The sequence below is a fragment of the Oncorhynchus tshawytscha genome, linkage group LG13, assembly GCF_018296145.1.
Source record: "Oncorhynchus tshawytscha isolate Ot180627B linkage group LG13, Otsh_v2.0, whole genome shotgun sequence".
NCBI lineage: Eukaryota > Metazoa > Chordata > Actinopteri > Salmoniformes > Salmonidae > Oncorhynchus > Oncorhynchus tshawytscha.
In genome coordinates this window covers 57,466,942-57,483,159 of record NC_056441.1, presented here as the reverse complement: position 1 = coordinate 57,483,159, position 16,218 = coordinate 57,466,942, and the positions used below count along the sequence as shown (strand labels likewise).

General features: G+C 44.8%; 1 protein-coding gene across 1 annotated transcript; it reads left to right on the top strand.

Moving 5' to 3' along the window:
- The first annotated feature begins 2,683 nt into the window (after positions 1–2,683).
- LOC112265298 (coiled-coil domain-containing protein 9) lies at positions 2,684–15,705 on the top strand. Its single transcript, XM_024442454.2, has 14 exons — positions 2,684–2,810; positions 3,308–3,401; positions 3,776–3,880; positions 4,273–4,434; positions 5,560–5,949; positions 6,283–6,366; positions 6,488–6,649; positions 6,872–7,056; positions 8,043–8,101; positions 8,951–9,056; positions 9,151–9,265; positions 9,545–10,064; positions 10,762–10,866; positions 14,052–15,705. The coding sequence occupies exons 2-14, from the start codon at positions 3,399–3,401 to the stop codon at positions 14,054–14,056; spliced, it is 2,001 nt and encodes a 666-aa protein (XP_024298222.1). The 5' UTR covers positions 2,684–2,810; positions 3,308–3,398; the 3' UTR covers positions 14,057–15,705.
- The last annotated feature ends 513 nt before the right edge of the window (positions 15,706–16,218 follow it).

The window sequence follows — 16,218 nt, the reverse complement described above, 5'->3', positions numbered from 1 at the left end:
AAGTTATTTTCAAGATTATGGAGACAGATTTTAAACTGTATGATATGCTTACTGTCTCTTTAAAAACTGTGACAGTTTAACATTTTGCAGGAAGTTTATTCATTTATTGTTTTACATTTAACCCTTATTTAATTAGGTAAGTCAGTTAAGAACAAATTCTTATTTACAATGTTGGCCTATACCAGCCAAACCCGGACAATTGTGCGCCGCCCTATGAGACTCCCAATCACGTCCGGTTGTGATTCAGCCTGGATTCAAACCTGGGTGTCTGTACTGATGCCTCTCACTCTGAGATGCTGTGCCTTAGACTGCTGCGTCACTCAGGAGCCCTATTATTACAAGAAATTAATATACAACAGAGTGGGGGAGGAGGCAGTAGTTGTACAAATCCGGAAGCCAGGGAAGGACCCAACGAGGCCAACAAGCTATCGGCCAATAGCTTTAACATCACGTGTATGTGAGATTATGGAACGCATGATTACGGAGAGGCTAACTTACTTCCTGGAGAGCAGGGGGCTAGTATCACCACATCAGAGTGGGTTCAGAACAGGTAGGGAAACTACAGACCCAGTGCTCTGCTTAGAAGCAGTGTTCAGGAAGGCTCAGGTGAACAAGGAGTTTGTTGTAGCTGTCTTTTTTGATGTGGAGAAGGCATATGATATGATGTGGAAGGAGGGGTTGATATTGATATATATCAGCTTGATATTAGGGGGGTAGGAGGAAGAATGTACAACTAGATAAAGGATTTCCTGTTTGGAAGGTCTATTCAGGTGAGGGTGGGTCTCTATCAGACCTGGGTCTCTACCTGGTGGATAACGGTACACCGCAGGGGAGCATGATTAGTCCTCTGTTGTTCTGAATTATGTTTACCCTCAGGTACGGCGGGATATTGGGAGGTCGTTATTTGCAGATGATGGGGCCTCATGGAAGAGGGGAAGAAATGTGCCTTACATAGTCAGGAAGGTAAAGGAAGCAATTGATGAGGTAGAGTGGTGGGCATAAATGTAGGGATTCAGGTTCTCTGTCGAGAAAACTCAGGCAGTGTTCTTTACCAGGAGGAAGGTGGGAGATGAGGTATGTTTGAGGGTATATGGGAGAAACTTGGAGAGAGTGGGGGCCTTCAGGTTCCTTGGGGTATACTTTGACTCTAGACTGATCTGGGCAGAACACATTGAGAGAGTGGTGGGACCGTGTATGTTGCATTGGTCCAATTTGCAATAGACTATGGCAGTATAGCGTATGGTTCGGCAGCCCGCACCTCATTGGAAAGGCTAGATGTCATACAGGGGCAAGGACTCAGAATACGTAGTGGGGCGTTTCGGACCTCCCCAGTTACTGCACTACAGGTGGAGATGGGGATTGGCCATTGCAGATTAGGAGACCGCCGCTGGCAATGAATTATTGGGTCAACCTACCGGGACATGGGGAGTCTTATCCTGGGAAAGGGATTTTACAGCTTTGGGTGGGTGGGTAATATCCAGGCGAAGGAGATGGGACTGTATGAAAGGGAGTTTAGTCCAACAGTAGCTATTCCTGTAAATCCACCATGGCTATTCCCGCCTCCAGTAGTTTATCTGGAAGTGTTGGATTGACTACAGGAAGATAGGGAGGGTGTTGATCCATCTGGAGAGACTACAGGAAGATAGGGGGGTGTTGATCCATCTGATTGGAGAGACTACAGAAAGATAGGGAGGGTGTTGATCCATCTGATTGGAGAGACTACAGAAAGATAGGGAGGGTGTTGATCCATCTGATTGGTTTAAGAGATGTCTGGATACAGTCTAACAGGATTTTGTGGCCGTTTACACAGATGGTTAAAAAGATCCAAGGACAGCACGTTAGCATTTGTAGTGATGGAATGGGGGTTGGCAGTCAGGAAATGTATTACAGATCATCTGGCTGTATACAGTATATAGCAGAGCTGATGGCTATACTGTTGGCCTTGCAGTGGGTGGAGGAAGTCAAGCCAGACAGACTAGTTATTTGCTCTGATTCATGTGCAGTGTTGATGAGTCTCCAGTCCTTTAGCTCACGTAGCAGACAAGACCTGCTTTATGATGTACTACAAACCCATGGCAGGATTAGACAAATATACAGATCAGATTTACTTGGTTCTGGGAAACTGACTAAACAAGCACTTAGTAGTGGGATGTTATAGTTATAATTAGCAAGGCAGAGGTAAACCCTGATATGGCCAGTTATGGTGCAGAAATGGCAGGAGCAGTGGAATAGAGATACCCAGGGCAGGCATTTATTTCAAGTACAGAGGAAAGTCGGGAGGGGAGGACGAAAGGAAGGGACTGAAGAAAGGAAGACATTTTTTACAAGATTAAGGGTGGGACACAGCTGGTTGAATAAGTCCTTAAATGTGATAGGAAAGCATCCAACAAGAAAGTGTGATTATTGCCAGGAAACAAGAGACAGTGGAGCATGTACTGCTCCAGTGAGGGTGGGCAGTATCCGAGGGAAAGAGAGAGGCTGAGATCTAGTTTGAGGGAGAAGGGGATACAGGAAATTAGTTTGAAGAGTTTATTGAGTAGAACGTCATTAGATATAGTCTGAAGTATTTTGTTATTTTTTTAAAGAGCAACTGGGCTGCCAGGTAGGATTTAGTTTCCCCCTGTCACTAGCCCACACTCCAGTACAGTAGGTGGCGGTAATGCACCATAACGTTGGATGCCAACCGCTGATAAACCCAACCGAAGAAGAAGAAGACGAAGGAAATGAATATCTTGACACATTGTCGCGTAGCTGGAATTGATACATTGTATTGAGCGCACTGTCTGTAACCACAACGCACTTTGATAAAGGTAATCTAGTTCGAATATATTGTGATACTTTGTAACTTTACCCCAACCTCGTAAACAATGTTGCATATTTTAATGCAGTTACTTCCAACAGGGGGCTACGACTCCTTACGGATAGGGTAGACATGGTCCGGTGTGGTGCGCTTCAAGTGTCTTAAGATAACTTTTAAAACCAATGTTATTTACTTATTTAATTTGTAAAGGTAGGCTAATGTGTAAGTCATTTGCTATAACGTGATTTGCGTGTCATACTGAACTACTTTCTAGGTTATGTGCTTTCACTAATACCCTTAAGGCTTTCTCACAGAACGCAGCTGGACTCGTGAAGGAAGTTTGAATTAACTTAGGCTACAACACCTTCGCTTCATGTAGGCTAATTAATTATCCATAGCCTGGCCAATTCCATGCTGGTACTTCGTTCATGCTGCAAATACGGCTGTTTCACATTTGTGGATCTCTTTCTCCAGTGGTTATTGTGTAATGTGTGTACAACCTTCCAGGCTGAATTTCTCAGACTTTTTAAAAACCCACATCACCTGGAAGAAGCAGGATTTCAGTCCACCACCTGCGCATAAGGACAGGCTAGAGGCCATGGTGAGCTTCGGAAATGCAATTAAATATTATGTGTTGTAATTTTGCAGATTGACTGTAGTTTAGGCTGATATATTACTTTAGTCTTACTTCAGACATTGCCAAAATCATACATACTAGCATCTCTGAGAGTGTGATTATGCAAACCAAACCATAATGGGAATCAAGCGTGCTGATACTAGTATCACAGTTGGTTAACCGTGACATGCAGTACTAAAGCAATTGTACACAAGAGGGTGTGTAAAATGACTTCTTCTTTTTTTTGCACGCTGTGCTGCAGTCATAGGTATGAGGCGGACCCGAGTACCATAGATCAGTTTTGAACAACCCCGTTGTAGAATCTTATTCTAAATGCATGTACACCTTAAATTTCTCAGTCTACAGTGGTGGATCTCAAGACAAAGGAGGAGAAGGATGCAGAGCTTGACAGACGGATCGAGGCTCTGCGCAAGAAGAATGAAGCTCTGGTCCGGAGGTACCAGGTGAGCTCCCAAATGATCAGATTTATAGTTCTGGTGTAGCTGCATCTGGGTGGCTCAGTTGGTAGAGCATGGCACTTGCAATGTCAGGACCGTGGGCCCGATTCCCCGTTGGTACCACACATACGAGTGTGTATGCATGCCCTATAAGTTGCTTTGGATAAAAGTGTCTGCTAAATAGTATAACCTATTGTATTATATTATTAGCTCATATCACACAGCTAAATTGTGTAGCCACGTTTTCAAATAGCTTCCTGACTGTCTGGATATTCAAATGATGGTCATCGGTCTCTTTTCTGTTGACTCTCCCAGAATGAATGCATGATTTATCAGGTTAGGGTGAGACACTGATGAGACTATCATCAGCCAACCTTTATTTTGTTATCTTTCTACAGGAAATAGAAGAGGACAAAAAGAAGGCGGAGCAGGAGGTTATTGCCGTGAAGACGCACCCACCCAGGAAGGGCCGCTCTCACGATGGCCCGCCAGAGGGAGACCGATGGAGGACAGAGAAAGAGAGCTTCACTGTCACCGTAGACCTCTCCAAACCTGCAGGGGTGAGATCAGGATGAGGGCTCTGTCTCAGCACATACTGTAGTACCAGGCTATATCAGAACAAGCTGACTAATGACCAAATCAGTCATGTTCATTAGGCACAAAAATTAGATATGGACTAGTTACTACCTGAACTTGTCCAATAAGAACAGACAATTTCCATTTGAAAACTATTTATTAAGTTTGTGCCAACTGATCAAACATGATGTAAGAAGACCAAAAACATGACAGTGTCCACACTTAAACACTTGGACTCGAGATAACCTCCTGAGCTCTGAAAGATGGCCTCTACCAGAACAAGTCTTATATCCAATTTCCTGTCAGTCAAATCATACATTTCCCCCTGCTCTGGCAGCTTGATGAGATTAGGGATGCCTAATGGAGGACATTGACATGAGGTGGACCTGAGAGGGCCATATATCTTACAGCAGCTGGGTGAAGTTATGCTAGCTGAGTCTGGTACACCTGACACAGAACAGGGAAGTGATGACGTACACCATGAACAGAGAGATGTTTTGTAAATGCGTCATGTGTCTGCCCATATTAGGAAACCACTCATGGAAATCGTGTATCTGGTTCCAACTTTATAACCCTGCTTCGGCTTGATGATTATAAATCTATGTTCAGGTGGGTAAAAGTTATATAATTCAATTCTGCATAGGTGGAGGTGAATGCAAATCCCTGGCTATGGTTTTGTCCCAAATGGCACCCTATTCCCTTCATAGGCTCTGGTCAAAAGTAGTGCACTATGGTTGAATATGGTGCCGTTTGGGTAGCGCCCTGTATTACTACCTGAAGGGGATGCTCTCAAGCCATTCCTGCTCTTGAAGGTAATTCCAGTACGTGTCACCTCCTATCAGACAGCATGTTTTTTAAATCAGCCCCCGTGGAGAGACTGGCTGGAGTGCATTTTAATCAAAGCCTGTTGAGATCATGTCCGGTCCCAGATGGCCCCTACATCTGTGATCCACCCCACTCTTCACACAGTAAAGGTCACTCATTCAGACAAGAAGGGACTTGTTTAGGGTGCTGTGGTATTGCCCTAAATGTACGTATGTATGCCATGGTTTTTCCGGTCTCTCAGTGGGATAAAGCGGACCTAATCAAAACGTATGTTCTCCCTGCAGGAGAAACGGGTGATCAATGACTGGAAACAAGGGCCACCGCGGGACTCTGAGGAGGGAGACGACCCCAGGCCCCAAGGTGAAAGCCCCCCGCGGAGGGCTTTGCCTGGGCGGCTCAGCAGGGGTGGACAAAGACAGGGAGGATCACGGCAGGAGAGGAGAGAGCAACGCCCTGACAGATCCCTAGCAGACTCACGCCAGTCTCATGACAGACCACCAAGAGAGGGGAGACCACCAAGAGAGCAGAGACCACCAAGAGAGGACAGGGGTCCAAGCGTGGAGGGGCCAGGAGAGGGCCCCGGCCACAGTGAACGTGCCCCACGCGGAGGAAGAAGAGGAAGGGGAGAAAGAGAAGGAGGAGGACCACCACACGGTAGTGACAGGAAGTCTAAGGTCTGTGAGCAAAACCATGTCAGCACTAACAAGCGAGGCAATGTTGCTGTAGATGTGCCAGGTTGAATAGTTTCAATCGCCTCAGAGGTTTTACCAGTGGTATAGTCTCCATAATGAAGGTTTGACCTTTTGGTTGTACAGCACATCTTTGTCATGATGAAATAGGTTACTTTGCAATGACATAACGGGGAAGATGAGTACATACTATAGTAATGGGAGAAAAAGACCAGATTTAGCTAAAACATATGGGTGTGAAATGAAGAGAATTGGGATGGCGGATCACTTCTCTCTTTATTCTTTCTAAAATAGTGTGCCTCTGTTGTGCCTCTGTAGGAGTGGGAGGAGAAAAGGAGGCAGAACATTGAGACGATGAACGAGGAGATGGAGAAGATTGCAGAGTATGAAAGAGGACAAAGGGTATGTACAGGATGCCATTTTGTAAAAATCCGATTACAATCGGATTATTTGGTGACAGTTCAGTGTTGAAGACGTGAAATAGATGGAGTGTAAGGTTGCTGTCTTTGGAATCCTTCTGCAGCCTGCCGAGGGAGACAAGCCCATCCGTAACTTCCTGGATGACCCGCGGCGCTCCGGCCCAGTCCCGGACATGGACCGCAAGGAGGGCAGCCGCCGACACGTTCGAAACTGGGGCGGCGTAGACTTTGACAATGTGAAGACGGGATCTGAGAAGGAGTGGACAGTGAGTGCTCTGTTCTGTTTTGTGGAAGGCATGATCGGTCAAATGTTCTGTGTGGTTTGTCTTTTGGTTGAAACGATTCCTTTATTGAAAATTAGAACAAGGTTTGATTTATCGGTTTATCATGTCTTTCTCTCCTCTGCATCGTTATTAATTCCCTTATCTCTTAAATCATGTTATCAATCGTGTTACTTTCCTTTCCCCTTCTCTCTCTCTCTCCAACAGAGTCGGAGACCAGGAGGCCCTAAGGGCTCCATGGATATGACCATGTCTATGACTGGCCGGGAGCGTGCCGAGTACCTCCGCTGGAAGAAGGAGCGTGAGGAGATTGACGAGGAGCGCCTGGCCAGGCACAGGAACGCCACGGGCCAGTGGAGACGGGAATGGGACTCCCAGAAGACTGACAGCTTGTGAGTGACTGACTGGAGGAGGACCACTGATCACACCTCGCTCACAAATATCCTCGGAGACCGCCATGGCTTTATTCACAAAAATACCACAACAGCAGGCATTCAGTGAACCAAACCAGGCAGTGCCTACTGAATCCCCAAGATGACAAAACCGTTCCAAAATATGAATTTACCAGATGCCACACTTTGTTTTAGATGTTGTGTTCAATTTACTAGAAGAAAAAGAAACGCACACCTATTTAGGCGAGGTGCTGGCTAGCGGAGTAGAAAACTTGAAAATAAAAGGGAGCCGCACACTCTAGGAGTTCAGATGCAAAAATTTAATTACCAACGTTTCGACAGCCAAGCTGTCTTCATCAGGGTATTTACTGAACATCCTGAGATGCGGCCCAGAAATAGAACCACAAGAGAACATATCTAAATAATAGTGGATTAACATGAACCACATTCAACATCCTCTTGTTCGTTCTTTCGCTGGAGGCAGTGTGAGATTAGGAGGTCCATACAGGTGCATGTTGGGGAGGCTTGGCTGTGGGCAGGGTTTTGAGTTTATTTGTATTTTGACAGGGACCGTGCACATTTTAATCAACGTTTCAGTGCCGGGTTTTAGCCAGCTGGCTAATTTTCAAACTCAGTCCCTGGGCAGGTTATTAAAAACAATTTCAATAATAACAGATCAACAATGAGCTGTGAGCGCATGTAGAGCAACACATATCAGACAGAGCAATAGCACAAAAAGCAACAAAACAAAATGCATAAAAGCAACAAACAGTGTTTCTACACCTCACAAGCTACAAACAGATAACATGGAAAGTGGCGATACACAGCTAGGGATTATGTTCACAAGTCGGATTGTCCTTTAGCCATGTCTTTGCTTCTTGTGACTGTTCAATAGTCGTGGGGGTGGTGGCAGGGAGGGGTTGACGGGTCCTGTGGTGATGCAGTGTGACAGGGTGAGGAGGTCTGACCCTGTGGTGCTTTCACAGGTTCAAGGAGGACCCAGCTGTGGCTGTGGAGGGCATGCTGCCAGCCCAGGGATGCAGAGGCAAGTCACCCCCCCCCCCAGACTCTGATGACAAGGCGTTGTTGGTTGCCACTGTTACAGACAAGGACGGCAGACGTTACTCAACTCTTTCTCCCTCTCTATCCCAAACAATCGCATTCACCCATTTACAGCAGTGCTTACACTCAAACAGATCTTCTGCTAAGTATCATAGTCACTACAAACCTTTCCATTAGACACAGTACACTCTCATTGATGCTTTGGGAAAGGGATACCTAGTCAGCTGCATTTAACCCCTCAGGTGGCTGCCTTAATCGACACCACATTATTGGCGCCCGGGAGACGGTAGGTTAACTACCTTTCTCAGGGACAGAACGCCAGATTTTTACCTTGTCACCTCTGGGATTTGGTCCAGCAACTTTTTGGTCCAACTCTCCTACCTGCTGTCCCTGGAGCAACACTCTAATTTTAAGAACACTTTTATCTGAGCCACGTTAACATGGTGTATTGTCTGTGTATGGTGATGTTGTGGTTGCCCTGTGTGTAGTGATGTGAGTGACATCACTCTGTGTGTCCTCCCCACAGCCAGGAGGCGTGGCTCCCGCCCACAGCCTCACGGCAGGGCCTCAGGTTAGCCAATGGCATGGGACTGAATTTGTGTGTGTGTGTTCAGTGTGTCTCACACCCCCCCCCTGTATTCTGTTGTGTGAGAGCCCTATGGGTCCTGGTCAAAAGTAGTTCACTATAAAGGGATTATGATGCCTTAAGAGCAGCACTGCTGTGTCAGTACTGGGGCTGACATTCATTCGTTTTCAAGGTCTTTAATCCTGTTCTTCCACCCCATCCCCTCTAATTTGAACTGTCCTCCTCCCTCATCCTTCATTTCCACAGACGATGTGAAGGGGCCTCCGAAGGCGCCCACGTTCGGAGACTTCCTGGGGCAGGGTAGAGGACCCAGGGAGGGGGGGAAGGGACGAGGACCGAGACAGAGCTACAGGTACAGCTCCTGCTCTTCTAAGGCTTTAGAACAACATCTGTGTTGTTTTCTGCTTTCGTTCCTCACCATTCCAATGACCGGATCTCTTTGACAGCATGCACGATAACCGCTGGGAAAAGGAGGAGGAGAAAGAGAAGGAAGACAAACCCAAGAAGGAGGAGAAGACTCAGAAGGAGGAACGGAAACCCAAATCTCCCTCATCACAAAAGGTATGTCGTCTCCCACCACCATGCACTGGGATCTGTGTTTTGGCACATTATATATAATCTAATAAATGCCATTTAGCAGACACTTATCCAAACCGGCTTAGTCATGCTTGTATACATTTCACGTATGGTTGGCCACGGGCAACGAATCCATCACCTTGGCGGTACAAGAACCATGCTCTACCAGCCAGACAGGACAATGTATACCAGTGTTGTTTTTGAACATGATCTCTTTCCATGAACCACGTTAACAGGTGACTTGCCTGCTTCTTTCCCTCTTAGATGGAGAAGAGTGGTGATGCAGATGAGGATGAGTGGGAGGATGCCAGCGACGAAGAGGACGAAGATGCGGAAGGGGATGACTACTCCGAGGAAGACGATGAGGGGGAGGAGGAAGGGAAAGACGGGCAGTCCACAAAGAAGGCACCTCGCCCAGAAACCACTGCATTGAAACCCGCCACCACCTCACCCCTTCCCTCCACTCCCCCCTCCGCAACCAGTCCCAAAGACAAGCGCACCCCAAGGCCCAAAGTCTACATCCCCTACCCACAGGAGGCTCAGAACTCCCCCGATGGCCTCAAGCCCCTCAGTCCCTTTTCTCCCCTGGACGGCCACCAGCCGGTCAGAGACTGGGGGGAGGAGATGGAGATGCAGTCACCCCGGAGCAGTATGGGGGAAAGCACCCCAAAACCCCCCAGCACTGATGAGGGCCCTGCCCAGGTTAAGGTCCAAGAAGACAGCCGCAACTCCAGCCCCAGCCCAACCCCCAGTCCCAACGAGAAGGAGAGGGACAAACGAACAGGTACAGATATTTACATACTGGTTTGACCGTTGTATTATATTGCAAGATCGTATCATACATTTGGCATACTGTTGAATGTGCTTCTATTTTATATCAGGATAAACCAGCAAAGTTGATCATAGGTTTCTTCATCCACACTCATATCTCCCCCCTCCCTCTATCGTTCTTTATATAATTCTCAGTTGTGGTCACTGCTGCACCACCAGTGGAGACTGATCCAGGAAAAAACTCCTTTACCGTTTTTTAAAATCTCAATATCAAATCATTTCTAGGTAACAATTAAGTACCTTACTGTGATTGTTTTCAATTAAAATGGCCAGCTTCTTAGCAAAGAGCAATTTCTCAAACAAGAATTTAGCTAGGACTGTCTGGCAGTGGTCTGAGTGGGGAGGGGAAAACTAGCTGTTATTAGTAGAAAGGTTTGGAACTTTCTTGTTGGTCTATTAACAAATTTAGCGCCTGGTGATGTCATTAGGAAGGCAAAAACTCCTTCCTACCAAACCAGGCTGAAATTTCAGGCGGCCTTTTCAAGCGGCTCTTGCACGAAAAGGGCAGTATCGTCATTTTCAACATTTCACAGCATTATTCCAAACTCATAGTGTGGATCTGACGTTTTATTTTTATGACTACCTGAAGGTTGTGGTAAAAATGGAATGATGTCTGACTCGTTCTTCCTTCCCTGAACCATCTGACCCAGATGAGGCCCCTGCCGCCGCTCCTATCCTGGAGGTTGACCAGGGCCTGTCTGAGCCGGCCACACCCCCAGAGACGGCCCCAGACACCTCAGAGCAGCCATCTTCAGGTGCGGTTCACATCAATGACTTTGAGACTGGGTTTCTCTATGAAGTCTCTGACTCCCACCAAGCACTAACCACAAAACACAAACCAACCTACTTCTCTCTCTTAGCCTCCTTTTTTATATATGTTTCTTAATTCGCCGCTCACTGCTCTCCTGTGTCCTCCTAAAGTTGGCTGGCATGACCCCACAACCAACGTCTATTGGGCACGGTCAAGGCTTGTCTGTCGCTCACTGCATCACTCTGCATTTTCTGGCCAACGGGATCCCTCTCTTTCCTCAATCCTCTGAAACTCCTCCGCCTTGCCATTTCCTCCTGGGGAACTGAATGTACTAACCTCCGCCCTCTTCACGATGGCTACAACACCTCACTGTGTGAACCCCTGCCGTTTTACCCCTTGAACACTTTCCTTTGGGTTCTCCTACTTATTTCCTTGTTTTACGGGTTAATGCATTTACTATACATACATGCTGCCCACCCTGTCCCCAACCTCAAAATAGCAAAATCGCGCATATTTTCTGTTTTTCATGGGTTTTTTAATCGCATGACTGACATATGGATGATTAGTGGCTTGAGAAGATTAAGAATCAAATTAGCTCTTCCATTCATTTCTCCTCATCATGCTGTCTGCTTCTTAAATTGATGTCTGTTTGGCTAAGACTTATCACTAGGCCTGAAATGGAATTATGCAAATTGTGCTAACCAGAACCAGACACTCACTCATTGGATGATAACAGAACATGTTTAAACGGCGCATTACTCATTTGAAACCACCAAACAAACATGTGTGTTTTATTGCCCTGTGTTTATGTATTTTGTCTCAATGTCATCAAAATGCATAATTTAGCCTTTCCTGTAGTCTCCACTTTGACATGCCTAGTAAGGTTGAATAGCACCTCTCTGTAAAGCTCTTCAACGACAAACACAAACGATTCCCATGTTTCTCACTTATTTGCTACATCCATTTTTGGATGTCTAAATTAATGATGTACAGTATACTCATTTGATTCTCGAAGAATATAACTCAAATGCCTCATGAACTTCAACTGTCGTACTGAACCCCAAATATAAGCTTGTTAAAACTATCCTCTTGATATCATGGCTGGTCAGTCTTTGCATCCATAGCTCTGTCTATGAATTTGAGAGTGGTTACATTTCTCCAGGCCCCTCCTTTAGCTTTATTCCCATACAGAAGCAGGGTGACCACTTTGTTATTGTTTCAATTAAGGATTCTAGCTTTAATGTTTTCAGAAACCATTTTATTGCTTTCTCATGAGCTTAGTTTAAAAAAAATATATATATGGAATAGTACATTATAAAATGTGGCTAATTAGCACAGTGTAAAATGCACTCTAAATAAAAAAATTTACGATGTGTAGGATAATGTGCATTCATTGCACTCCCTTTGTCTCTGAGGGCAGAGTGCTAAGAATTAGCACTGACATTTCTTTTTAGAAGTGGATCATTTATTTATGACTCAAGCTTTTTACATCAGTCGAGTTTGTCTAACAGCCCAGATGGTATATTTTTGGGATACACAGAACAAATTATTGAGCATTTCTGTGGTTGCTACAATGCACTGCACTTTGACAAGGCAGCTTAAATGCCCATTAAATTAACATTATGAAGGTGGGATTGTATGACTAGATTTTTGTTGATGTTTAGTCGTGAGTACTAAATGTAGAATCCATCCCCCAACCCTTATGAGTGTTCTGTTGTAGACCGATTGCTTCAACGTGGATTTATGTTTTTTTTGTGTGTGAATTTGACCCCTTTTTCTCACCAATTTCATGGTATCCAATTGTTTAGTAGCTACTATCTTGTCTCATTGCTACAACTCCCGTACGGGCTCGGGAGAGACTGAGGTTGGAAGTCATGAGTCCTCCGATACACAACCCAACCAAGCCGCACTGCTTCTTAACACAGTGCGCATCCAACCCGGAAGCCAGCCGCTTCAATGTGTCGGAGGAAACACTGTGCACCTGTCAACCTTAGTTAGCGCGCACTGCGCCCGGCCCGCCACAGGAGTCTCTGGTGCGCGATGAGACAAGGACATCCCTACCGGCCAAGCCCTCCGTAACCCGGACGACGCTAGGCCAATTGTGCGTCTCCCCACGGACCTCCCGGTCGCGGCCGGTTACGACAGAGCCTGGGCGTGAACCCAGAGTCTCTGATGGCACAGCTGGCGCTGCAGTACAGCGCCCTTAACCACTGCGCCACCCGGGAGGCCCGGATTAATGTTTTTGTAGGTTATTGCACATTTCTGACGCCATGACTTCACATATGACGTGATTGACAGCTGTATCTCGGTATCATAACATGATACCGTTACGACTGTTTTTCTTATTGAAGCCCTGGCAGTGAAAAGTCCCATAGTCTGTAGAAGGCTCTTCTGAGTAGATAAATGTTTCCTTGTTGTCTGGTCCTTGTCATCATTATTAGGCGTCTCCTTACAACCTGGTAAGTGTGTTTCTCTCGTGGTAATCACCACAGCTAATGGCTGGGCTGCATCCCAAACGGCATCCTTTTCCCTTGAGGGTGCAATACTCTTTATAGCGCAAGTAGCGCACTATAAAGGGAATAGGGTGCCATTTGGGACTCGACCGGTGTGTCTATGCTTTGGCTGAATGAAGACGCTCACTACACCAAATCCGATTAGTCTAGTGAGAGTGGAGATCGGTGAAGTACGGGAAGAAGAGGCACAATTAATGTTGAAAGGCTTTTATGAGGAAATTAGCCGCGGTCTAACCGACATGAGGGTGTGGATGTAATGGAAACCCTTTTGAACTCTGAGCCTGATTGAATAAAACCGCCTCTCCAAGTTCTTTGATGTTTATGAGACTAATATTGGTCCATGAGAGGACTGTTACCCAATCCCACATTGAATAGGCAATCAAATTATAATTTCAAAAAAGGCCTATTTGGCTGAGGACACATACTGTCAATGTTGAGTAGCTTGGGTTACGTTCATTTAAGCATATTCCATATATCGTAGTACTATAATATAAAGTATGAGCATAATATAAATGTTTGGACAACCATTGGTACTTATTTTTCCTGCTGAGAGCTAACACCAGTCTGGGGCCATACCATGCTGTCCCATGCATGTGGTGCTGTGTTGGAGACACAGAGGGCAGATTAATCCAGTTTGCAGCACAGTGACCCCCCCTTCTCTGTTCTCTATCAACAGGCTGAGATCTGCTCTAGGAAACTGACTTTTCAGTACTAGCAGTTCACAGATGATGGAAGGATGAGGGGAGAAAATAATGGCAAGAGGAAAGGTAACTGGGCCTCGCGCACCATGACTGGAGCAGCCATCACAGACAACCTGGAGGGATGTGGTCGGGCAGCAGGCCTCCAAACCGCTCCCTCTCCTTAACAATCAGACCACGTAAATTCTGTTCTGTTTGACTAGGAGCAGCACCTTGCATAGAACAGTGATACATACTGCCGTTCATTTGAGCCACGATGGTAAATGGCTTGGGTTTTATAGCAGCCAATCCGGATGTAACTGATGTCAAGTCAACAAATCCCTGACTTGTTTGTACCTTTTTTTTGTGTTATTGGTTTGTGTGTGATTAACAAATCAAACTATTACATTTCGCAAAGACTGAAAAATATTAAATTCTCTTACCTCAATTTTTCAACCTTTAGCATTTTTTTAAACCACCTCTTTTGGAAGGTCAAAGAGACTTGGTCCCTTCAACATAGCTAAACTGGTAGTGTCCCAAATGTCAAGATCTCTATATAGTGGACTTCTTTTGAGTCCTATGGGCCATGGTCAAAAGTAGTGCAATATAAAGGCGATAGGGTGCCATTTGCAACGCAAACCCTCTCTTTGTGAAGTGTGCATGGATAAGGATTGGCTTAAAATGTAATACTTTTCAGTTGTATTTTGTCATGAAACTGATAATGTGAACAAATATAAGCCATGGCATTGAAAAATGTACATTCTGTCTCCTGATAATGTAACAAAGTTGGTTTACATTTCGGACCCCACGAGGAGAATAGTTAAATGTTATTTTTAATTTTTAAGTGGGGTACACTGTACTTAAATACAGGCATCATGTGATCCTGACAATTATATTTGTTGAAAACTATGACAATCCAAAGCTTTCCTTTAATTTCTTATTTGCAATAGATCGCTAGTGGTGTTTCTAGTTTTAATCAAGGGGCATCAGAACATGTAGCTCAACAGACCAAGATTTTGGTTAGATTTGTAATATTGTTGGCTTTTTTTAGCCTACTCTTAGTCATGAACTCAAACTCTGGCTCACCTATAATGAATAGGATTACAGATATTGAGCTATTCTTTAATTGTATTTCTCAACGTAATGAGGTGAGATGAGAAGTCAAGAACCCAAGGAAATGCAGTATGTAGCCTATAGTATTTTGAGAGCAACAAAACATTCCAATGTTTTGTGTGGGGGGGGGGAAAGTCATCTATTTTTGTCATTTGCATTAGTATATCCTCGTTTTCCGTTTCTGATGACTTAGTGATTGTATTATAAGCATCGAATTTACCTGCAATTTCTTCGTTTGAATATAAAACTGCGTTATTTGGGTTTGTTTTTGGAGTGGAATGTAACTGGCCTATCTAAACTAGCTTGCCCCGAAATCGAATATTTTTTTTCTTCTGTTCATCAGTTGATAAACATGATTTTTTTTAAATTCCAAGATATTGACACTTCAATCAAGAAGGAGATTACAATTGATAGCTTTTTGATTTGTCAGGAAACTCATTGTTTCATATGCAACTGTCAAATGTTCAACATGAAATGTACTCTGTTTTATTTTGCTTCTTAGTTTTCATATCAAATAAAGGTATGGTGTTCCGGTCTCGATTATGTTTCTCGTGATTTACAATAAGTGCAACCTCAAACAGCAGACTGATATATTTTACGTCTCTTGTGCCTATTTGTAGGGATTATGATGTTTTTGCCAGTCGCACAAAGTGAATGGAGTGTCCAAGCTTTTAGTTTATGATTTTGCTCGAGAGAATATTTTTTTGTGATGCTTTTATAGCTTTTTCACCATCCACGAGACCAGAATTATTAAATAAATATAACTGGATTTATTTATTTATTTTTTAGATCAACCCTCATGGACGTAATTTTGATAGACGTCTGTGCGATAATCATAGGGACATGCACCGACCATATTTCTGGGACGTAGGCTAACTGTTAAACTATAATCCAATCTATGTGCTTTTATAGTCTTTGACCCGCCCTATTTCATCCCATTAAATTGTAAACTGTTCTGTATAGCTGGTGCGCTCTAGACGCCCCGTCCTGTTCATAGAGGGGGTTAATTAAAGCATCGTCCCACCAGGAGCAGTGACAGCGTTTCCACAATGC

Coding starts and splice junctions, on each gene's coding strand:
- LOC112265298 (XM_024442454.2), top strand. Junction 5,950..6,282: donor GTAGTGACAGGAAGTCTAAG/GTCTGTGAGCAA, acceptor GTGCCTCTGTAG/GAGTGGGAGGAGAAAAGGAG. Junction 10,065..10,761: donor GGAGAGGGACAAACGAACAG/GTACAGATATTT, acceptor CATCTGACCCAG/ATGAGGCCCCTGCCGCCGCT.